The 23,564-nt window shown below is 44.4% G+C and overlaps 1 protein-coding gene across 2 annotated transcripts in view; it reads right to left on the bottom strand.

Moving 5' to 3' along the window:
- Positions 1 to 23,564, bottom strand: part of PTDSS1 (phosphatidylserine synthase 1) — a 67,062-nt gene that overhangs the window by 19,692 nt on the left and 23,806 nt on the right. For both annotated transcript variants that reach the window (XM_032609751.1, XM_032609752.1), the window contains exons 4-8: positions 20,450 to 20,574; positions 9,040 to 9,198; positions 5,615 to 5,766; positions 3,560 to 3,701; positions 1,523 to 1,635 (exon numbers count right to left, since the gene is read on the bottom strand). In XM_032609751.1, coding sequence (XP_032465642.1) covers positions 1,523 to 1,635; positions 3,560 to 3,701; positions 5,615 to 5,766; positions 9,040 to 9,198; positions 20,450 to 20,574 — 691 coding nt within the window. The remainder of the gene's footprint in view (positions 1 to 1,522; positions 1,636 to 3,559; positions 3,702 to 5,614; positions 5,767 to 9,039; positions 9,199 to 20,449; positions 20,575 to 23,564) is intronic.

Raw genomic sequence — 23,564 nt, 5'->3', positions numbered from 1 at the left:
AATTTTAAATACAGCAGGGAGGCTCCAACCCACCAAAGGAAAATTGCATGCATGAGATAACTACTTCGACGGACCACTGGTCTATAAAGTGACAAAAGGCTGCGGTTTACCAGCTGTTACTTTCCTGTATATATATATAAAATAAATATATTTGTAATAACGAATGAGGACAAGAAAAGGTGCTAGCTGGGGGTGAGGGCTATGTCTGACTAAGGAAAACACCCACTCTACGTGGCAAGTGAGACCTTCTACTTGTGTAGTTCACAAGTATATTACAAATAACGAATTAAGTTATCCTACAGCTTCTAAAGAGCAAACTCTTTTATCTGTTTGGTTTGTATTTATATCAGCTGTGCAGAGATCTTGGGTGTTTCTACTGATCAATGCTGGTCCTCCATACTAGATAGAGAACCCCAATGCCGGGCTTCCCTGGTGGCACAGTGGTTGAGAGTCCCCCTGCCGATGCAGGGGACATGGGTTCGTGTCCCGGTCCGGGAAGATCCCACATGCCGCGGAGTGGCTGGGCCCGTGAGCCATGGCCGCTGAGCCTGCGCGTCCGGAGCCTGTGCTCCGCAACGGGAGAGGCCACAACAGTGAGAGGCCTGCGTACCATAAAAAACAAAAAAACCCCAAAAAAACCCAAAAAAACAAAACAAAACCTCAATGCCATTTCCAAATAGGAACAATGAAACAAATGAAAGTGTTTTGCTTTGAAGTCCACTGGAATCGGTCCACGTTGGGGACAGTCTCTGAACACCGCCTCATCTCTAAGGCCCTACATGAGTCATGAATCCAGTGGAAGGAGGGCATGGACACCCATCCTTGTCCCTGTTGTCCTGGAGGACCACAGGAAGGACTTTTTTTTTTTTTTGCGGTATGCGGGCCTCTCACTGCTGTGGCCTCTCCCGTTGCGGAGCACAGGCTCCAGACGCGCAGACTCAGTGGCCATGGCTCACGGGCCCACGGGCCCAGACGCTCCACGGCATGTGGGATCTTCCCGGACCGGGGCACGAAGCCGTATCCCCTGCGTCGGCAGGTGGACTGTCAACCACTGCGCCACCAGGGAAGCTCAGGAAGGACATTTTTAAAAGGAAATTAACTTAATTGGCTCTAAAAGAACTAATAAAGTCTCATTCTAAAAATAACATAATTTATTACTTCAATCCACCATAAAAACGTTTGTTAGTTTTCAATAATCTCAGGAAGAAAACCTTAGCATTTCTGTTACTTATTTTGTTTTAAGTAGGATGCTACGGGGGAGAAAAGGACAGCAGTGAAGATCGTAAAGGCGTTTGAAAATAACGGTGTGGTGCTGGCCTTCATGTTACCGAGGTCTGAGAAGCAAAACGTTTTCTTCATATTCTGGATGTATAAGTCTCTTTTTTTCCCCCTGGATGTATAATTTTTCAGAATGACATTTTCACGGAAAATCTGCTAGCTTATGTGACTTCCTTTATGCTACATAGGAGAATACAAAGCAGGTAATCATGCTCAATTGACGGTCATGCTAACACAGAATTACCTCACTGTGGGAGCCGTGATGCCACCAATAAAGAGAATTCTACACCAACTTAACGGATGACTGGCTTGGAACACAAAGATATGTTTCAGGAAGAAGGTATTCAACTCAGTCAGCTGCAAAAGAAGGAGGCGTGAGTCAACCTGGTGCTTTGTGCTAAGTCATGAACATCTATTCCTTCAATGGACATTCTACAGCTAAAAATAACTGGTATGTTCAAAGCATTTCCAGAAGACATACCGGGTCTCTAAGGGTTGCTGCTTAAGCCCGGTAACAACCAGTACAACACAGGCACCAACCAAGCAGGGGTCCAGGGGAGGTGCTGGGTGTTGAGAGGGGCACAGGGGGCATCAGCCATCTGTTGTGTTTCCAGATTCACGTGACTGTCACCTGGCTCACGTGTGTGAGCTGCTGGGACAGTCGGGAGAGAGATGCTTTAAGAGCGAAATGATGACAACGAATCTGTACCATGGAACACCTCCGCAGCCCGGCAGAAATTAGGCCAGGTTGAAAAGTCTGACAGCAGGAAAGTAGGCTCTTCAATAACCAAAAGTAGCTTGAGGTGTGTGTGCGTGACTGAGAGATGACGGTGGACTCGGTCAGCTCGTGCCAGGGACCGAGCAGATCCTCAACCGAAGGCAGCTCTTAAAAGTGGGTGTGGGGTTGGTCCAGGCTTCACCTGGCAGTGGGACTGCTCCCTGAGGGTAGCGCCCAGTACCGCTCATCCCATGACCAGTCCTGGCAGCACAAAAGAGATGCCCACCGGGAAATCTGTGCTTAACGCCCAGAGGCCACTGCATTTCCCCTCCAGATTAAGCAAGGGGCAGAGATTAGGAAAGGTCACTGCTTTAAGGGCACATCACGTGGACCAGCAGGTTCATCTCAGTGACATAAAATGTGCGTCTTTCCCCACAGTGCTGAGTTTAAGGATATAAAATAAAAATGGTTCACTCATCACCACATAAGGAAAGCTGATCACTGCACCGTGCTCACCATCAAGGGGAAAGTGGGCCCAGTGGAATTCTGCCGTTCTAGGAGCACATTCCGCTCTCTCTCCTGGGCAAATCCAAATTCCTCCTAGGTCCTCGTAATAAAAGAAAACCTCTACCTTCCCTGGCATTGCCCCATAAGGTAAAACTTAATCACACTCCATTTACATACACACTGACTTCCCCAAAACATGGAGACTATATAACTATTCACGAACACTTCTGTAGCCATAAACTCCATTTCTTGACATGGGCATTATTATTCTCCCTCTGTGGACAAGGACAGTCTATCTTTAAAGTGACACATGCCCATTTTCTCCTTATGTTGGGAGTATTTTGTGCATATGTGTTCAAAATATGTCTGATGATTCTGAAAGACCCTTCCGGTGAAAGCTGGTTTCCCTCAGCTAGTCTCCCAAAGTTGTGAAACAATTAACCTGGGGACAGGAGGGACAATAAAAAAACGGCTGCCTCTGGAAAACAGAGTTGTTGGGTAGTCCCTTTCCAAGACCCCTGGCTGTCTGAATCACTTCAGTCTGCTTGGAGTGAGAGCCTCTCTCCACCGCCGACACCACTCTGGAGCACCCAGGTCCCCAAAGGGCTCCAGTCCCCACAGGTAGCAGAGGGCTTCTGTATTTAGTGTTCTACAAATTACCCAAAGTGGTAACAGCTGAGGCACAATTTTAAAACTCAAATACTGAATTTGGACTGTAAGAAAAAGCCTTACGTTTGTTGCTGTGGTCCTGAAAACGATCATTCGAGAAGGTAATCCAATGCCTAACTCACTGGGTGATAGATGCCGAGCACAAGGTTTTTACAGGGAATTTTAATCTGTTTCCAATTTGTAATTCAAAGGTCCATATTTTAAAGCGTCTTCACGATGAAGCAAGACCTTAAGCATAACAGCATCACTTTAATTCTATACGTCAGCTGCAGAATATTACATCTTCTAAAGCATCGAGCTGATAAGTAATGTCAACTAGCATGAACCCTAAATTCCTGGATGGTTTTTATTTTGTTTTCCCCTACTTTTGAGCATTTGAAGAGATACCTGCCAGATGATCATGAAAAGGTATATTCCAGCCACTCTCTGAAATGAAGATTTGGGGTCAAACCACCGAACATAGGTCCAGCTAGCAGGAGTGAACTGGAGCACGGCTCTTTTGATTTTCCCGGTGGTGGTGTGGATGTCCCTGTGAGAAGAAAACAGCTCCGGTGAAAATCCAGAGAGATAGGAGGGGGAAGAAACAAAAAGCCAAAAAACTGTAAAAAAATGCATTGACTATTTTACAACCAATGCTCAGAACAGAAAGATTCCTTTCTATTTGAACGTCTCTCCAACAGCGGCCTCTATTCACAGGTGATGCGCTGAGAGCAGCACGCCAGGTGGGGAGCATCAGTGGACTGGCCACGCCAGCACAGGCCACAGTTTGTGAACTGGTGACAAAAGAAGCTGAGGTACATTAAAGACAGCCATCTGGAACTAGGCCAGGGAGGACACCACTCCCACCCATGCCCCCACCCCCAGGGCACCCTGGTAACACAGAGAACATGCTCCATGTGTGAGGCGACCCACAGCATTTCCTCACTCTATAGCTTCCTCAATTAAGTAAACAGTTTGGCGTGACAGTGATTTTTAACCTTTCTTAGTTTCAATCCTAGAAATTACTCGATTTCATATTCCTGTGATAGAAACAAATAGTCCCACGTTTCACAAGTGACAACATTGGGGCTCCGAGAAAGGGAATGGCTGACTCCGGCTCACTTTGTAAACCTCAGAGTTGGGGGTAGATTCTGGTCCTCTCGTGCTAGACCAGGAGAGCCGAAATCCAAGGTCACAGTATTTAATAAATGGTAAAGATCTTTTAGATTCAACAGAGATGTATATCGAGGACCTTTAGGTCACAGACACCGTTTTAAAGTGCTGACGGCATAAGGATAAACAGGCCAGGCCTTTTATTCTTGGGGAGGGAGGAGGGAGATGGGAAGGGGGAGTAGAAGGAAACCAGGTTTGTCCCTTCACTCACTCACCCACCCACCAACAAGCATGCGGTGAGAAAATCTCCCAGCAAGAAGATTTGAGGCACAAGGCCAACAAAGAAACAGAGACTATCCAAAAATAAACAAGAATGATGAAGAACCTGTATATAAAAAATGGTGAAGCTTCACGGAAAGAGGTAGAGCAAGATGGGAATAACCAGAGATACAGTGTGACGGAGAACTGGAATACTTAATGTAGTGAAAAGGTTAATCCAACCTGATCTATATACATTCATATGTTTAATGTAACTTAAGACCAACGGGACTTTTTTGTTCATTAGTTGCGCTTACGTCTTGGGAATTTGACAGGATGATTCTCAAGTTGAATTTGAAGCCTAAATGTACGAAAACAGGGAAGCATTATGGAGTGTTTAAGGACCCAGACAGCCTGATGTAAGTTCAGACTCTACTGCTTGCTTGCTGGGTATCCTCAGGCAAATTACTACACGGAAGCCTCAGTACCTTCAACCCTAAAGTGAACAGAATGGCAGTGTCTATCCCTAGGATTGATGCAAGGCTCAGATGAGATACTGCGTATGACGCTTGCTTGGAGCAACACCCAGCACTGCGACAGATTCTGTTACAGTATGTACTGTATGAAATATATTAAAAAGTGTCCTTTCGAGTCAGTGGCCAAAGAAAGTATTATTCATGAAGGGGATGGGGAAAACCGGTTAATCAAACACAATAACGTGGTGAGTGAGAAGCCACCGCAGGGAAATGACATGATGGATGTGATGTTCCCAAGACCATTCAAGCCATGGTGGCAGAAGGCTTAGAGGGGTTAACCTGGGGACAAGGGACTAATGAATCCAGCCACGGGGGTCTGAATTCAGGCCGACGCATATGGATAAAAAGGAGGGGATGGATCTGAGAAACTCGTAAATGATTTAGCATTTTCTGGATCAATGCCTGAAACTGGGCTTATAATCATTTTTGAGTTCCAGTTACTAATGCATAATTTATTCCTCATCATCAGAGAACGTACTCATGTTGCGTGCTACTGAGGCAGTTAAATCTGCGTTGTGAGAAACCGTGACTCAGGGCCCGGAGGAAGATGACTCACTTGAAGCTTGCCCAGTGGTAAGTCCTCATCTCTAAAAACCGGCAGACGACCATGCCCAGCCAGATACCACCACCGTTGCACAGCAGGATGTCCAGAATGACTTGGTCCCACCAGCACTCGGCGAAATTGGGCAGAAGATGCATGAAGAAAAGCTGAGAAACACAAGCGATGGTGAAAAAGCAAACGTGAAAAAACAAACCTGGGGTACCAGGCAGAAAGATAACTTTCCTTTTACTAGTACATTCTCTTAGCAAAACTTGTTGATGTTTTAGGTTTTCCTGATGTATTAAAAAAAATAAATAAAACCAAGGTCTGTAATCAGGTTCTTGTTTATTTTGTGGATGGTTAGCAAATACTGCTAATCCAAACAGCTCCTCTTTTTTTGGACACAGGGCTTTAAAGAAATGATAACCCATCTTGAAAAATACTACCAGTAAATTACCTTGGCTAATGACAACATGACACGGACCCAGAAGAGGGAAGAGAGCAAAGTGTTCCTAACTGTCTACAGAGCACTGGCAGAATCCTCAAAATTAGAAGCTTGAGAATTTAAGCTGTGTATTTTAGAAACGGTCTATAGATATCTGGGAAAAACAGTGAGTAAGTGGTAAATTAGCTTAATAGGAAATCCCACACTAACTGATTTGCAGCGATAACCTTTTATTAAGTGCCTACGATGTACAAGGTGGTGAGATAAAATGGATCAACGTTCTTGGTCTTAAGGGCAGAGGCCAGACGCTTATTCAGAACACAAAATCAGGTATGCTGTGGCAAGTGTTACAATGGTGACATAAATTGGGACACTGAGAGATTCATTCAGATAGACGGCAATGGCGGTAGACTTCTGGAAGGAAGACAGGGTGGAGTGGGATCATTAAGGACAGGAATGACTGATTTCAAGAGATGGAGATAAGGTGAGGACATTCCAGAAAAAGGGCGCAGTGAGATCAAGGGTGGAACAGAAGTCTTTCACGGAAACAGTTTTGTCCAAAACAAAGGACCCGTCGGCTGTATCAAGCAGCATGGGGTGCTGTGTGAAGGCCTGCTTTAAGGAGGTCTGAAATTACAAAGACAACACCTGACAGTTCTCTGGAAAGAGGCAACCCCATGATTATAAACATCTGAGGTAATATAATAAATGCTACAAGTTAAAACTATTCATGAAAGCGTCGCATAGATTGTAAAAGAATACAAATATTGTACGAGGAGTTTGCCTTCCTGATGTACCTGCTTCCGAGGAGATACTGAACAGCTCCCACATGTGACAGCGAGGGGCTGTGTGCTGGCCCCCAGAGGGCCACGTACCACCCGGGACTGCATTCCCAGGTCCAAGCCGTGACATGGAGCATTAACTCACACGGGGCAGAGAGAAACTTCTGCAGAAGCCAATGACAGACTTGCTGAAATAATACTGGGTAAGGGATGTGGAGGACATACGTCCGCCCGAGGAGCCTTTCTGGAAAGTACCGGATTCGGGGGTGAGACAGCCCAGAGAGAGAGGAGTCGGGGACCTGGAAGGAGCCACATTTGTTCACTCCCTAGGGATTCGGGAGCGTCTGCCTGTATGTATGAGGCAGAGCGCTGGGGTCTGGGACTAGGCAGACATGGGCCCTGCCCTCTTGAGGCATAATGTTTAGCAGAAAAGAAAACATCTATCGAGTGTTTAACCTATGCTGAGTGTTTCAGAGGAGAAGAGCCAGGTGCTCTATTTCCAGGTGTACAAACATGAGCCCAGCCAGTACAGGGAGCAGGGCAGAGAGGGAGGAACTCAGAGGCAGGCTCCGTGGGAGGAAAGGACACAGCATCTTTGAAGTGAAGAATGCAAAGCTGGCTGGAGCAGAGGGCAGGTGAGAGGGTTCAAGGAGGCTGGGGAGGTGGGCTGGGCCAGCGAACACCAGGCCTCAGAGGCTGGTTCAGAAGCCACCTGGATTTTGTCTTAAGAGCAATGGACCAACAGGAAGGAGTTTTTAGTAGAAGGAGGTGATTGGGCTGAGGGGTGAAAGGTTCACTTTGGCAAAAGATAGTGTGCAGGGAGGAGATGGGAAATTCAGATGAGAGGGGAGAGCGCAGCAGAGGGGTAAACTGGAGAGGTGTTGAGAAAAGAGCCACCAGGAAAAGGGAGGCACAAGAGGCCCAGTGGGCAGGGGGCGGGCAGGGGAGGAAGAAAGGGAGGCTGAGGAAGGCCAAGTGCCCTGCACAGGTTTCATGGCGGTAAGGTCCTGAAGATGCCTGCAAGTTAGAGGGAGCCCGTGGTACGAGGGCAGGATACGGGCCACGTTCCCTGTCAAGCACCTCTGGATCCACTCCTGGCTCTGAGCTCTGGTTCCCATCGGTACACTGGGAATACATACTGCCCTTCTGGGTTATGGTGAAGATTCAGGATGATGTATGAACAGTGCTGGGCACTGTTATGGGTTGAATCGTTCCCCCTCAAAAATCCATACGATGGAAGTCCTAAGCTCCGGGACCTTATAATGTGAGCTTATTTGCAAATGCAGTCACTGCAGATGTAATAGTTGAGAAGGGGTCATACTGGAGGAGGTCGGCCCCTAATCCAACATGACTGGTGTCCTTATGAAAAGAATGCCATGTGAACACATGCAGGGTGAAGGCCACGTGAAGATGGAGGCGGAAACTCTGGTGACCTACAAGCCAAGGAACACCAAAGATGACCAGCAAACCGTGAGCAGAGCTTGGGACAGGTTCTGAAGGAACCAACCCTGCCCACACCCTGAACTCGGGCTTCTAGCCTCGGGGCCATGAGAGGAACACTAATAGAAGCGAATATCTAACTGGCATGCTTTGCTAAAGGTTAGGGTCAGGACAACGACAGGCATGAAGAAATAATGGTGCACACGGCCAAATTCTGCCCCCCGGAATGCTTAAGAATAACATAATAACTGAACAATAAAATGAACTAGTTCCCAAAATATCATTTCGGTAATAGTTTTTCAAGAATATATCTCTTTCATTCATTGAATGAGACAAACTTTTGATGACCGTGATATTTAAGCTACACTGGGAATCCATTTTTAAGTGACACAATGTCCTGGATGGCCTCATCATTCCCAAACACCACAATTCTATCTAACTGGAAACTAGTTAGTGGGTAAACTACCTATTAACTTCTTAGCAGGTGTCCTCATTGCCACTGCATTATCTTGCTTAGGATTTTAACTTCATTCTTTAGCTTGATTCCATTTGTTTCTCTTTAAGACTTGTGAGACAGAGCAGACCTTAAGTTGACAAGGAGTTTCTCTGTTTGTTTGACAAAGGTATAAAATATCCCTTGGGGATTTAAACAGTTTTGTACCACAGGAGCTGCAGAATGGATTACTTGACTCTTAACTGATGGACTACCTTCTTCCTGCATATAAACTGTCCACACTGTAGCATCTAGATAGCAGCCCACACCCTCTTCTTACCTCAGTCAGCTCCCAGGTAATACTGATTGTCCAGCAGAGACCATAACTACGGATCAGCAAGGCCTTCATAGCCCAGCCCCAGAAATGTCCAAAGGCAAATATATCAAAATGGCTGATAATCCTCTCCCAGGTGATAACATGGCAGTTCACAGCATACTCCTGTTTAAAATAATAAGGAAATAATTAGTAATACTCTAGAAATCAACTTGCTCCCAGGATTTGGACAATAAAATGAAAAGAACTGATATGATCTTGATAATTAATATATGTCCTACCCAATAAAAAGTTTTGGTAACTGAAGGTGCTTGAGGAAAAATGGACAAGTATTAGAGTTTATACACCAGAATTGCTTTGCTCTGAATTGCAAAAGCTTGGTTAAAGTGGGAAGCAAAACCATTTTACAAAGGCTTAACCCATCTTAAAGAAGTGGTATCGGGACTTCCCTGGTGGCTCAGTGGTTAAGAATCCACCTGCCAATGCAGGGGACACGGGTTCGAGCCCTGGTCCGGGGAGATCCTACATGCCACGGAGCAACTAAGCCTATGCACCACAACTACTGAGCCTGCGAGCCACAACTACTGAGCCTGCATGCCACAACTACTGAGCCCGTGTGCCTAGAGCCCGTGCTCCGCAACAAGAGAAGCCACTGCAACGAAGAGTAGCCCCCGCTTGCCGCAACTAGAGAAAGCCCATATGCAGCAACGAAGACCCAACGCAGCCAAAAGTTAAAAAAAAAAAAAGATAAATAAATAAATAAATTTATTTTTTAAAAAGTAGTGGTGTCATATAGCCCATGTCACTTGCCCATAGGGCAACTGTGTTAAAGCCATTAACAAAAACATAAATAGAATCCCAACAAATAAAGAATAAATAGAAACCCAATAGGTTCAGAAATTTTAAAACGTATCTCTAAATACGGAGTAAAAAAGAAATCATAATAGGAATTTAAAATATATTCAGTATTAAATGATAATGAAAACATTACACATCAAAATGATGAGATGCAGTTAAGCAGAAGTTAGAGGAAAATACAAAGCCTTAAATGTTTTTATTAGGAAAGAAGGAAAGCTGAAACATCCAACTTCAGAAATTAGAAGAAAACAGAATTACTCTTCCACCCAAAAATGTAGCAAGTATTACATAATTTAAATATTAAAACATTATAAAGCTTTGAAGAATTTAGGTTCCACTTCTAATCTTTTCATTTTTAATATATTTTAAAGTAATTTTAAATCAACTTCCTTATACTCCTGTGTTTATTATGAAGTAATTATCACATGACAACATTTCTCAGGAAGCTCTATATTTCACATTCTTTTTTCCCCAAATTAATCTGATAGGAAGGAGTTAAGATTTCAGCCAGCTGACGGAATTCCTATAAAGTATAATATTTTCAAATTTTAGAAGCAATACTTCCTGAGGGAGCCAAAAGTGCACCATGGCGCTCCTCTGTCTCTTCTGAAACTTACCGCATCAGACTTCTGAAGCCTTTCTCAGACCTAATCCATTTTAATTTGCAAAGCTCAAAGGACATTTTTAAAAATTGTATTTTTTGAGAAACATTCTGATGTGGTATTAAGATGTGTAAGTGGGAAATCTAGAGAAAAGAGGGAAAAAATCAATAGGGGTGAGTCAAGATAAGCCTTAAAAAGACCAAACTGCACTGCAATGAGATGAAAGTTCTCTTTCCAGGCTCTGGAGCACGTGCCTGTCCCACGAATCACAGACGGACAGAGAGAAACACCCTTGTGCTAAAGCAGTAACATGTTAGGTTAAGGACAGCTTAAAGGTTAAGGAGAGCTTAAGGCTCAGTCAACCCCAAATTCCTCACCCACCCTATCCTCTTATTTACTCCAGAGTGGGCTGCCTAGGGTTAGATAAGAAAGGGCTAAGTTCTGTTTTCAGAAATCTGTTCTTAAGGGAATCATGGGTTGAAGACCACTTTGGAGGCCTTTCTACTGCCCTCTAAGAGAATATTTATGTGTTCAACAAATGTAAAGGCACTTTGAAACCCATAAAGAGCCAGATGTGTCTACTGGCATATAATTATTATGAACAAATCTGCCAATAATCACATCTGGAAAATCCCGAGATCCTGGTGCTGGGAGGGATGCAGGACACCGTGGTCTAATGCAGACAGGGAGCAGCACACGCAGGCACGAACCCCTGGAAGCGGGAGGACAAGGCATGAAATGAGGACACAGAGGTGGGGAAGGCAAGTCTGGGGAGGTGGAAGCAAGCAGTAGGTAAGGACAGATTCTGCCCACCTCCCAACTGGTGGATCGCTGATCTCGGTGGCTCCACCCTCTCCCTGGCTTGCCCGACACTTAACCAAACACCAAGTCCTATTCATTTTACCTCCCCAAGTGTTTTTTCCTCCGTCTATCTCACCACCACTGTTATTTCTTGCTTAGATGCCTGCAGTAGCTTTCTAAAACTATGAAATGTATACATGATGCTCTGATAAGCACCTAACTCCCCAGCCCTAGCTGAAGACTACAGATTTTAACTGATCTCTCTGTAATCGATTCTCTACATACAAAATGATTTTGCAGATCACAAATCAGACCATTTTGGGTGTGTGTGTGTTTTGGGGAGGCGGTGTCTGGGAAGACAGCCTTCCCAGTGTGGAAGGATCTCTGGGCCTCCTGCCCTGCTCTCTCGCTCCTTCCTCCCTGGGGAAGGTGGTGACCTTGGAAGCAGAAAGAACACATGTACTCCACCCTCTTTAGGGTCCTCTCTTTGGAAATTATTTGCCCACAGACAGCACAGGTTCCCATCTGCTCTTTCAACCTTGGAGGAATTTTTGTGAGTCAGGCTCTGCCTTGTGGAAAGAAGCCCGTGGTTGTCCAATGGGACAGGGGAGCAGAGGCCTAATTCAGGGCGGGGGAATTAGCACAACCTCGTGGCCCAGGTCTAAAGCCATCTGCTTCACTGAGCTTCAACCAGGAAGAAATCAGCTGATCCTGTGCACCTTTCTTCCCCAGTTTCAACACTGGACTGGAGATGGGCGTAATGTTTACTGACCCGCTAAAGCACCAGTGGAGATCATGTACCTCCTCTGCTTATAAACCTTCAGGGTCTTTTATTACATTCTCAGTGTAATCCTAACTCCTCACCAATGTCTCCCCAGCCTCAGGAACTGCCCTCCTCTGCCTCTAATTCCTACTCTCCTTCACTCTTGACTGAACCCAGCTCCCAAGTTGGGGCTTCCACGCAGGCTGTTCCTTCTTCCTGAATAATGGCCTCGGCCCCCTACTCGCACTTTGCTTGGCTGATTCCCACTCATGTTTTAGTTGGCAACTTAGACATCAGCTCTTACAGAGGCTTTCCCTGACCTCCCAGACTAGACTGGGGTTCTTTTATAAGTTTTAATAGCACCCATATCTTTTTCTTTATCACACTGCACTGTATACTGAAATCATTATGCTTTCATTCTTATTTTTTTAGCTGTTTTATTTTAATTTTTTTATTGGAGAATAGTTGCTTTACGATGTTGTTAGTTTCTGCTGTACAGAAACTGCTGTACAGCCATATGTATACATATATCCCCTCTTTTTTTTTTTTTTTTTTTGCGGTACGCGGGCCTCTCACTGTTGTGGCCTCTCCCGTTGTGGAGCACAGGCTCCGGATGCGCAGGCCCAGTGGCCATGGCTCACGGGCCCAGCCGCTCCGTGGCATGTGGGATCTTCCCGGACCGGGGCATGAACCCGTGTCCCCTGCATCAGCAGGCGGACTCTCAACCACTGCGCCACCAGGGAAGCCCTCCCCTCCTTCTTGACCTCACTCTCCTAACCCAATCCCACCCATCCAGGTCGTCACAGAGCACAGAGTTGAGCTCCCTGTGCTACACAGCAGGTTCCCACTAGCTATCAGTTTTACAAATGGTAGTGTGTATGTGTCAATCCTAATCTCCCAATTCGTCTCAGCACCTACTGCCTCAGCCCCCCTGTGTCCACACATCTATTTTCTACATCTGCATCTCTATTCCTGCCCTGCAAATAGGGTCATCTGTACCATTTTTCTAGATTCCACATATATGCGTTAATATATGATATTTGTTTTTTTCTTTCTGACTTTCTTCACTCTGTATGACAGACTCTAAAAATCACATCTCTAAAAATGACCCAATTTCATTCCTTTCTATGGCTGAGTAATATTCCATATATAGGTACCACATCTTCTTTATCCATTCCCCTGCCGTTGGACATTTAGGTTGCTTCCATGTCTTGGCTATTGTAGATAGTGCTGCAATGAACATTGGGGTACATGTGTCCTTTTGAATTGTGGTTTTCTCAGGGTATATGCCCAGTAGTGGGATTGCTGGGTCATATGGTAGTTCTATTTTTAGTTTTTTAAGGAGCCTCCATACTGTTCTCCACAGTGGCTGTATCACTTGCATCCCTGGGATAAATCCCACTTGATCATGGTATATGACCTTTCTAATGTGTTGTTGGATTCTGTCTGCTAGTATTTTGTTCAGGATTTTTGCATCTATGTTCATCAGTGATATTGGCCTGTAGTTTTCTTTTTTTGTGACATCTTTGTCTGGTTTTGGTATCAGGGTGATGGTGGCCTCGTAGAATGAGTTTGGGAGTGCTTCGCCCTCTGCAACTTTTTGGAAGAGTTTGAGAAGGATGGGTGTTAGCTCTTCTCTAAATGTTTGATAGAATTTGCCTGTGAAGCCATCTGGCCCTGGATGTTTGTTTGTTGGAAGATTTTTAAATATAGTTTCAAGTTCATTACTTGGGATTGGTCTGTTTATATTTTCTATTTCTTCCTGGTTCAGTTTTGGAAGATTGTACCTTTCTAAGAATTTGTCCATTTCTTCCAGGTTGTCCATTTGATTGGCATATATTTGCTTGTAGTAGTCTCTTATGATCTTTTGTATTTCTGTGGTGTCAGTTGTAATTTCTTCTTTTTCATTTCTAATTTTACTGATTTGAGTCCTGTCCCTTCTTTTCTTGATGAGTCTGGCTAAAGTTTTATCAATTTTGTCTATCTTCTCAAAGAACCAACTTTTAGTTTTATTGATCTTTGCTATTGTTTTCTATCTCATTTATTTCTGCTCTGATATTTATGATTTCTTTCCTTCTACTAACTTTGGGGAGTTTTTTTGTTCTTTTTCTCTAGTTGCTTCAGGTGTAAGGTTAGATTGTTTGAGGTTTTTCTTGTTTCTTGAGGTGAGACTAAATTGCTATAAACTTCTCTCTTAGAACTGCTTTTGCTGTGTCCCATAGGTTTTGGGTCATCATGTTTTCACTGTCATTTGTTTCTAGGTATTTTTTTAAATTTCCTCTTTGATTTCTTCAGTGATCTCTTGGTTATTTAGTAGCGTATTGTTTAGCCTCCATGTGTTTGTGGTTTTTTTACAGTTTTTTTGCTGTAAATGATATCTAGTCTCACAGCATCATGGTTGGAAAAGATGCTTGATACAATTTCAATTTTCTTAAACTTACCAAGGCTTGATTTGTAATCCAAGATGTGATCTATCCTGGAGAATGTTTCGTGTGCACTTGAGAAGAAAGTGTATTCTGCTGCTTTCAGGTGGAATGCCCTGTAAATATCAACTAAGTCTATCTGGTCTATTGCATAATTTAAAGCTTGTATTTCCTTGTTTATTTTCTGTCTGGATAATCTGTCCATTGGTGTAAGTGAGGTGTTAAAGTCCCCCACTATTATTGTGTTACTCTCGATTTCGTCTTTTATAGCAGTTAGCAGTTGCCTTATGTATTGAGGTGTTCCTATGTTGGGTGCATATATATTTATAATTGTTATATCTTCTTCTTGGATTGATCCCTTGATCATTATGTAGTGGCCTTCCTTGTCTCTTGTAACATTCTTTATTTTAAAGTCTATTTTATCTGATATGATTATTGTTATTCTAGCTTTCTTTTGATTTCCATTTGCATGGAATATCTTTTTCCATCCCCTCACTTTCAGTCTGTATGTGTCCCTAGGTCTGAAGTGGGTCTCTTGTAGACAGCATATGTACGGGTCTTGTTTTTGTATCCACTCAGCAAGCCTGTGTCTTTTGGTTGCAGCATTTAATCCATTCATATTTAAGGTAATTATCGATATGTACGTTCCTGTGACCATTTTCTTAATTGTTTTGGGTTTGTTTTTGTAGGTCCTTTTCTTCTCTTGTGTTTCCCACTTAGAGAAGTTCCTTTAGCGTTTGCTGTAGAGCTGGTTTGGTGATGCTGAATTCTCTTAGCTTTTGCTTGTCTGTAAAGCTTTTGATTTCTCTGTTGAATCTGAATGAGATCCTTGCTGAGTAGAGTAATCTTGGTTGTAGGTTTTTTCCTTTCATCACTTTAAGTATATCCTGCCACTCCCTCTGGCCTGCAGAATTTCTGCTGAAAAGTCAGCTGATAATCTTATGGCAATTTCCTTGTATGTTATTTGTTGATTTCCCTTGCTGTTTTTAGTATTTTTTCTTTGAATTTAAATTTTGTTAGTTTGATTAATATGTGTCTCAGCCATGTTTCTCCTTGGGTTTATCCTATATGGGACTCTCTGTGCTTCCTAGACTTGGGTGGCTATTTCCTTCCCCATGTCAGGGAAGTTTTCGATTATAATCTCTTCAAATATTTTCTCAAACCCTTTCTCTTTCTTTTCTTCTTCTGGGGTCCCTGTAATTCAAATGTTGGTGCATTTAACATTGTTCCAGATATCTCTGAGATTGTCCTCATTTCATTCTTTTTTCTTTCTTCTGCTCCTCCACAGTTATTTCCACCATTCTATCTTCAGGCTTACTTATTTGCTCCAGATTTGCTATATTTTCTGCCTCAGTTATTCTGCTATTGATTCCTTCTAGTGTATTTTTCATTTCAGTTATTGTGTTGTTCATCACTTTTTGTTTGTTCTTTAGTTCTTCTAGGTCCTTGTTAAACATTTCTTGTATTTTCTTGATCTGTGCCTCCATTCTATTTCTGAGATTTGGGATCATCTTTACTATCATTACTCTGAATTCTTTTTCAGGTAGATTGCCTATTTCCTCTTCATTTATTTGGTCTTGTAGGTTTTTACCTTGCTCCTTCTTCTGTAACATATATTTTTGTTGTCTCATTTTTTTTGATGGGTGGGGCTGCATCCTGTTTTGCTGGTTGTTTGGCCTGAGGCATCCAGCACTGGAGTTTGCAGGCAGTTGGGTGGAGCCGGGTTTTGGTGCCGCGATGAGGACCTCTAGGAGAGCTCATACCGAGTAATATTCTCTGGGCCTGAAGTTCTCTGTTAGTCCAGGGGTTTGGACTCAGTGCTCCTCCCAGAGGAGCTCAGGCCTGATGCCCCGCCTGGGAACCAAGACCCCCCGCAAGCCGCACAGTGCCACAAAAGAAACAAGAAATGGGCAACAAACAAAAAGGAGCAGAACAATAACAAAGAATAAAAAATAAAATAAAGTTACAAAAATAAAACATATATTAGAAAAAATAAAAATAAGAATGAAACAAGAACAAAACAGGACCACAACAGAAAAAAAAAAAAAGGCCAGAGGAGGCTCTGGGCGGCAGGGCTTAGGCTCAGGACCTCTGCGACCAGAGGCGACCCTGGAGGGCAGAGTTTCAGGCCTGGGGCCAAGCAGGCGGGGGAGCCGCTGGCTGCGTTCTCCTCCAATCCCCCAACCCCCCGAAGGTCTCTCCCTGTCGGCGCTGATTCCCTCACCGTGAGTGGGCCCTTCCGAGCGTGGGAACCCCTCCCCTCCCCCACATTGTGCTTTCTTGATTCTAGGACACATCTTTTTCACATTTAGCATTTTGAGAACTGGGTGGATATTTCAACATATTACAATGTTTGGTGCACATATAATATAAGGTTTCCCTTTACCCCTTCCCAAAGTCATACTTGTAATTGATGGTGCATCTTACAATTGATGCTGACCTCCTGACCCTACGATCAAGCTTAATGTTATAAAAGAGAGACACCTAGATACCGTGTGGCTCTTAGTGTGATACACAGCACCATATGTGAGCAGCCCTGCCACGGAAACTGGACTGGAATCTGGACCCCATCCAGCCTCTACATCTAACTTCCGTTTATAGAAAATATAGGGGGACAGAGAGATACGTTAATGACACCCTGGAAATGCAAGCTACAAAATCCAGACTCGAGACGCTCCATAAAATAAACAATGTGGCTTCTTTGACAAACAAACCTCGAGGTTGAAAAACGGTATGGAGGACTGCAGATTAAGAGCTGCAACAAAGGCAATACGGGGACCTTGCCTGGATCCTAATTTGTACAAATCAACTGTAAAAAAAAACTTTACCAGGTGACTGGGGAAATGTGAACACTGCATACTGTTACCTTTAAGCAACTGAAAACAGCATTGTGGTTATGTTTTAAAAAATCCATATAGGGGCTTCCCTGGTGGCGCAGTGGTTGAGAGTCCGCCTGCCGATGCAGGGAACACGGGTTCGTGCCCCGGTCCGGGAAGATCCCACATGCCATGGAGGGGCTGGGCCCGTGAGCCATGGCTGCTGAGCCTGTGTGTCCGGAGCCTGTGCTCCGTAACGGGAGAGGCCATAGCAGTGAGATGCCCGCGTATCGCAAAAAAAAAAAAAAAAATCCATATATTTGGATATAATGTCTGATAACAATGCAAGATATGTGTGTGTTGGAGGCAGGGGGAGGGTGGAATGAAAGAAGATTGGGCCTGTGTTGATAAAATTTTAAAAAATTATTGGAGTTGTCTTAGACAACTCTCTTAGAAAAAGAGCCAATGATAATTTGTTTAATTTGCCTTCTTGTAGAGTCTAAACTCCAAGGGGAGAGGGAGCGATTGGGCCTACCCTCCTCCCCACTACCACCAGCACAGTGTCTAGCATGTAGGAAAAGCTCAGTGAGTATTTACTAAACGGAAGACTGCTGCTCCAGACCACCCAATCGCCAATTCAGATGTGCTCACAAAGCTTGTCTGAAGCTTAGAACACATTTTTTTTTTTTTTTGCAGTACGCGGGCCCTCTCACTGTTGTGGCCTCTCTCGTTGCGGAGCACGGGCTCCGGATGCGCAGGCTCAGCGGCCATGGCTCACAGGCCCAGTCGCTCCGCGGCATGTGGGATCTTCCCGGACCGGGGCACGAACCTGTGTCCCCTGCATCGGCAGGTGGACTCTCAACCACTGCGCCACCAGGGAAGCCCATATTTTTGAATAGAATAAATATTTAGGAACATAGCAAAGTTTCCAATTATACAAAAGACTGCCTCTAACAGGATTTCAATGACTGCCCTCCCCAACTCCAAGTTATAATGTTAATTTTAAGGGAAAAGGGAGTCTGAATTTCAATGTGCGATACCAAGCACGGACTAGAGCCTGGTATCAGGATTAGAAATAGGTGGAAGCTGAAGGAATGGGGAAGGCAGAGGGTTCCTGGAGCCAGGCAACTAAAGGCTTCTGTCTTGCATAAAGGCGCCCTCCTTACCACAGGTTCTAACAAGGGAATGCGTTTCTCTAGAGCCATCAATGAACAGATCCTTAGAACTGTAAAAGATTCCTTTAAGGAAGTAAAAAGTGATAAGGGATTGGAGATGAAGACTGAGGCTGGTCTACCACCACCTGGAACTGCAGAAGTTGAAAACAGCTTCGGGTTTTGTTTGGCAAGAAAGAATTAGCCAATCCCTGAAAACTAGTTTTAAATGCCGGTTTCAGCTCTTTGGGGGCTGTGATCGTGACAATCGGATGTCCCTGTGATGTCAAATTCCTAAGGAAGGTAGATGTCAAAGTATTATTAGATTCAACTTCCCCCCACTGACTGTGAGAACAAGACTGAGAGACACAACAGCAAATCCACCTGAAGTTAGTTTACTTCATAATATGTCCAATTTTGCTTAAAAACCCAGGAAACTTGCAGGGAGAAACATAATCTGGGATATCCTTCTCCCAATCTCCATATTGTAAGATGCCTGGGAGTATCAAACACTTGTTATTGTAATAACCATATGCTTGAGGCACCGGCCTGAGGGGAAATGTAGGTTTGGGACCCAGAGGGATCTTATATTAAGCTTCTATTTCCTCCTTGGTAAAATGGAGGCATTAACATGTAGACCGTATATAAAGCACCCAGCACACTACCTGGCAGAGCAGACAACCCACCATCAGCGACTGCTGTCAGCCTCACTGTAACTGTAGCATCATTAGAGGCTGTACATCACCCTGTACCATTCTCCTTCTCAGAGGAAGAAAGTCCAAGACAGACTTTTCTCCTTGACACTTTTAAATGATGTTTGGCATTCCTGTTTTTGTCTTTAGTTTGTCCTTTACAAAAGATAAAGATAAAATCCGGACACACCATTCCAAGAAGGGTCTGACCAACCTCAACTATGCTGGAATGATCACTTCTTGGACTGTTTATCAAGTCCCTCTGTATTGCTTTTTTGTTTGTTAAACAAGGACCCACCTACAGTCCAAATGCCTGTTCTCCTTTTCTGATCATCACTAGGTATTTCTTCAATCTGTACTAAATGTTAGGCACTTTAAAAAGTAAAAAAGGAAAGGAACTGTATTACAGTATAAAATAGTCTCTTCACTAAAAGTCAAAGTACAGAGTAGTTTTAGCCAAGAGAAAAAGTATTTATTGTCATTTAATAAAAACAATGAATGAAATGGCCTCCATCATTACGAATGGCAGGCACCTTCATGGCAAGCAGGTGGGAAGAGTCACAGCATCAGGGCTGGGGTCAGGGAGCAGAGGGGTCAAGGGTGACACGGACACAGCAGTGCAGCTGCCATCAGAGGACCTGGTGTGTGCGAGGCATCACGTTAGGCCTTCGTTTAGCTCACAATAAACTTCCAAGATAAGTTTTTCACTTTATTATTAAATTAAATATTATTTAATTTAATAATAAATTTAATATTTAATTTTATTAATAAATATTTTTATTAATATTTAATTAATTTAATTTAAATTTATTTTAATATTTAAATATTATATTTAATTTAATTTATATTTAAATTAATTAATTTATATTTAAATTTATTATATATAATTTAATTTATATTTAAATTTATTATAATATTTAAATATTATATTTAATTAATTTAATATTTAATAAATTTAATAATTTAATATTGAAATTAAATATTATTTCACTTTACAAAAGAGGGAATAGGCTATAAGTTCGTAGCCCAAGGTCCTACAGCTTACAAGTGTCAGAGGCTCAATTCCCACCCACGGCTGCCGGCTGATAATATTCACATATTCCTACCACCCCCTTTGGGCCAAGAGAGGATTCATTTCCCTGGACTGTACCATTCATGGAACCACGCACGGCACCAACCTGCCCAGAGTCCTGGTGTTTAGATACCTACGTAGGAAATATGGAGAAGGACCAATTTAAAATGTGAAGTCAATTACCTGCTATACCCAAGAGTCAACCAGTTTCTCTAAGACACAGCAGACAAGTACGTACCATGATATCTGCTTCCCTTGTGGCGTATCGAAGGTTCGGATCTAGCCAGTACATCAGGGATTTAACCTGCTCAAAGTTCAGGAAGAGCAGGAACACCAGGAACAGGAAGTAGAGCACGCTGAGCCCTGAGGGAAACAGAAACATCCTCAAGTCGGGGAGAGAGCCAGTGTCAGACGCATAACACACACCGGGCTCAAATTGCTCATGGCCCAAAGCATACACTGGTGCTGTAACATGGGCTGTGGAGACCCCCGTGACAAGCTGCTGGTCTTTCCTTTTTTTTTGCGGTACGCGGGCCTCTCACTGCTGTGGCCTCTCCCGTTGCGGAGCACAGGCTCCCGACGCACAGGCTCAGCAGCCATGGCTCACGGGCCCAGCCGCTCCATGGCATGTGGGATCTTCCCGGACCAGGGCACGAACCCGCATCCCCTGCACCGGCAGGCGGACTCTCAACCACTGCGCCACCAAGGGAAGCCCTGGTCTTTCCTTTGATGAGAGTCTGACATATGGTCCTAGTTCAGACTGGGAGGAGTCGTCAGTAACCCTTTCTGAGAAGAGGATGCCGATGCTCTCAGACCATGGGCGAGAGCGTGGAGGAGTAGACGTGGCCTTCAGGCAGGCAGAGGCGAGCAGACAGGTCCCTGCAATGAGGTCTAGGAGCCAGCACATGGCTGGGTGCTGGCAAAGAGGGGCACGGAGCAAGGCGGCTATGAAGCGACGGTCAGGGCTCGGGGCCACGGCGAAGACTGCAGGCTTGATCTTAAGTCAAAGAAGGAGCACCTGGGCTTCCCTGGTGGCGCAGTGGGTGAGAGTCCGCCTGCCGATGCAGGGGACACGGGTTCGTGCCCCAGTCCGGGAAGATCCCACATGCCGCGGAGCGGCTGGGCCCGTGAGCCATGGCTGCTGAGCCTGTGCGTCCGGAGCCTGTGCTCCTCAATGGGAGAGGCCACAACGGTGAGAGGCCCGCGTACTGCAAAAACAAAAAGGAAAGAAGGAGCACCTGACAGATTTCAAATGGGGAAATAAGATGATGTAGGTAACATTTCAGGAAGTGGACTCTGGTCACTGGGTGGCGAGTAGACCGGAGATGGGCCAAGCCAGGCAGACAGGCCAGTTTGGGGTAGGGACAGACAGGTGTGGAGGCAAGAGGTGGCCCAGGGTCACTCATCCCCATCTTACACCCCACCTCAGTCCCTGGGGGCATCACATCACTGTCACATCATGTCGTAATTGGTACCCTAATAATCACCCCATATCATTTAGAAAAGACAGTTAATAATCTAATTTAAGAAGGCAAAAGCCTGTAAAGACATTTTATAAAGACTTGAGAACCAGCCACCAGTGGCTTTGTCACTCCTTTTCCTGCTAGAATGAAAATGCGTATGTAGGACATCTAGATGCTGTGATACAAATGACCTTGGACCTCAGTACCCCCTCCAAAGCGGGCTGGCACCAGTTCCCAGGGAGCTGCTCTAGAGGAGAGAATGTCTGTGGCTGAAATTCTCCATAGCGGCTGTAGCACAGGCCTTCAGAAGGGGCCTCTCCCGGTCCTCGGGGAGCTCGGGGGGCCTGAGAGTAGCACGACTGACTCAGTCATGCATCCCGGGGCCCAGCGCTCTTGTGTTTTTAGGCAAGCTTATATGATTACCTTCTTATATATTATGTACCAGCTACTTTTACAGATTTTCACTTCAAACACCCCCCACTACATCCTTCTGAAATAATTATTTTAAGACAGAAAGGTGTTTGTGGAGCAGAAGGCTGTTAACCTAGAGTTCACAGTTGGTCTTCAACATCGCTGAAGCCCCGGATATAATACACAGAACTCTCTGTGTGTGTGTGTGTGTGTGTGTGTGTGTGTGTGTGTGTGTGTGAGCACGTGTGTACTGCGAAAGGGTCTATAGTTCTCATCAGGTTATCCAAGTGTTCCATGATCCCAGGGAAGAAATAAAACTGCTCATTACTTATGATGGACCATTTGAAATCTGAAAAACTTAGGTGTAGCCAACTAGCTAAAAAGGACATAACTTCAAGCAGCAATATTAAGTCCATGAGCTATAAGTATAACGCACCCAGGACTACCTTTTAAGAAATGTAAATGAATCATGCACTTCTCTGCAAAAAAAAAAAAAAAAAAAAAAATCCTCCCATGACTTCCTCCTGCCCTTCACAAGCTGTGTGGGGTCCCATCTGTGCCCAACTCTGCCTCTCTCACTACTCCCAGGCCTGCTACCCTCCGGCCACACTGACTGGGGACACACCAAGCCTCTTCTAGCTGGGGACCACTTTGGCAGTCTTGCCTTAGCCTGGCCTTCCTCCCCGCATCTTTGCCTGGATCCTTCTTTCCAGGCGGGTTTCTGCTTAAGCACACTTTCTTCAAGCCACCCCTCACCTGAAAGTGAAAGCAGCTACTTAGTCACTATTGCCTCTTGTGGTTTTAATAAACTTCCTAGCGCTTCGTGACATCAGCTATTTTTTGATTTGTTTCACAGTGTGTTTGCTATAGCTGCCCTCCCTGCCGGGGGCCCCTCCACCTGCAGCCTCCGGGCCAGAGCAGCCACCCACGCAGAAGGACTTGGTGAACGCCTGCTGAGCGAACGACCAAGATTCATTACTAAATTCAAAGAGATTTGCCTATAATCTCTGAAGGGTGAAAAATAAACAAACTTGAGCCAAATGTCCATTTTTCGGTCCTTTTGCATAAGATTAACTTTTCTGAACCTTGTATAACTTATTTGATGATTATTTAGGTAAGATGAAGCCAATATCTGAAGTTCTGAAGATATGCTTTAAATCCACTCAGGTGGTTTTACTCTTTGGACTAGAAATCAAGTAACCATAAGAGATCCAACATTTATATGAGATGCTTATCACTAAACCTTAGTTCAAATCAGGGCTCTTTGCTAAGACTTCTCTTTTTCTAAGCTCTTTCCCATTCACGACACTGGGGAGTTTGCTGGGGTTTCAGTCCCTCCTGGATGCTGATGAGACAAACGTGCTCATACGATGCACGTGAGCTTGCACCAGCGAATAGCAACGTCAGGAAGAACAAGCCACATTCCCTCGTGTCAAATCCCGTGCATTAACAGACAACAGCGTGGGGGCGGGGTGGTGA

This window comes from Phocoena sinus, chromosome 17 (assembly GCF_008692025.1).
Source record: "Phocoena sinus isolate mPhoSin1 chromosome 17, mPhoSin1.pri, whole genome shotgun sequence".
Taxonomy (NCBI): domain Eukaryota; kingdom Metazoa; phylum Chordata; class Mammalia; order Artiodactyla; family Phocoenidae; genus Phocoena; species Phocoena sinus.
The sequence above is the reverse complement of the archived record's forward strand: the minus strand, read 5'-3'. Positions and strand labels throughout refer to the sequence as shown.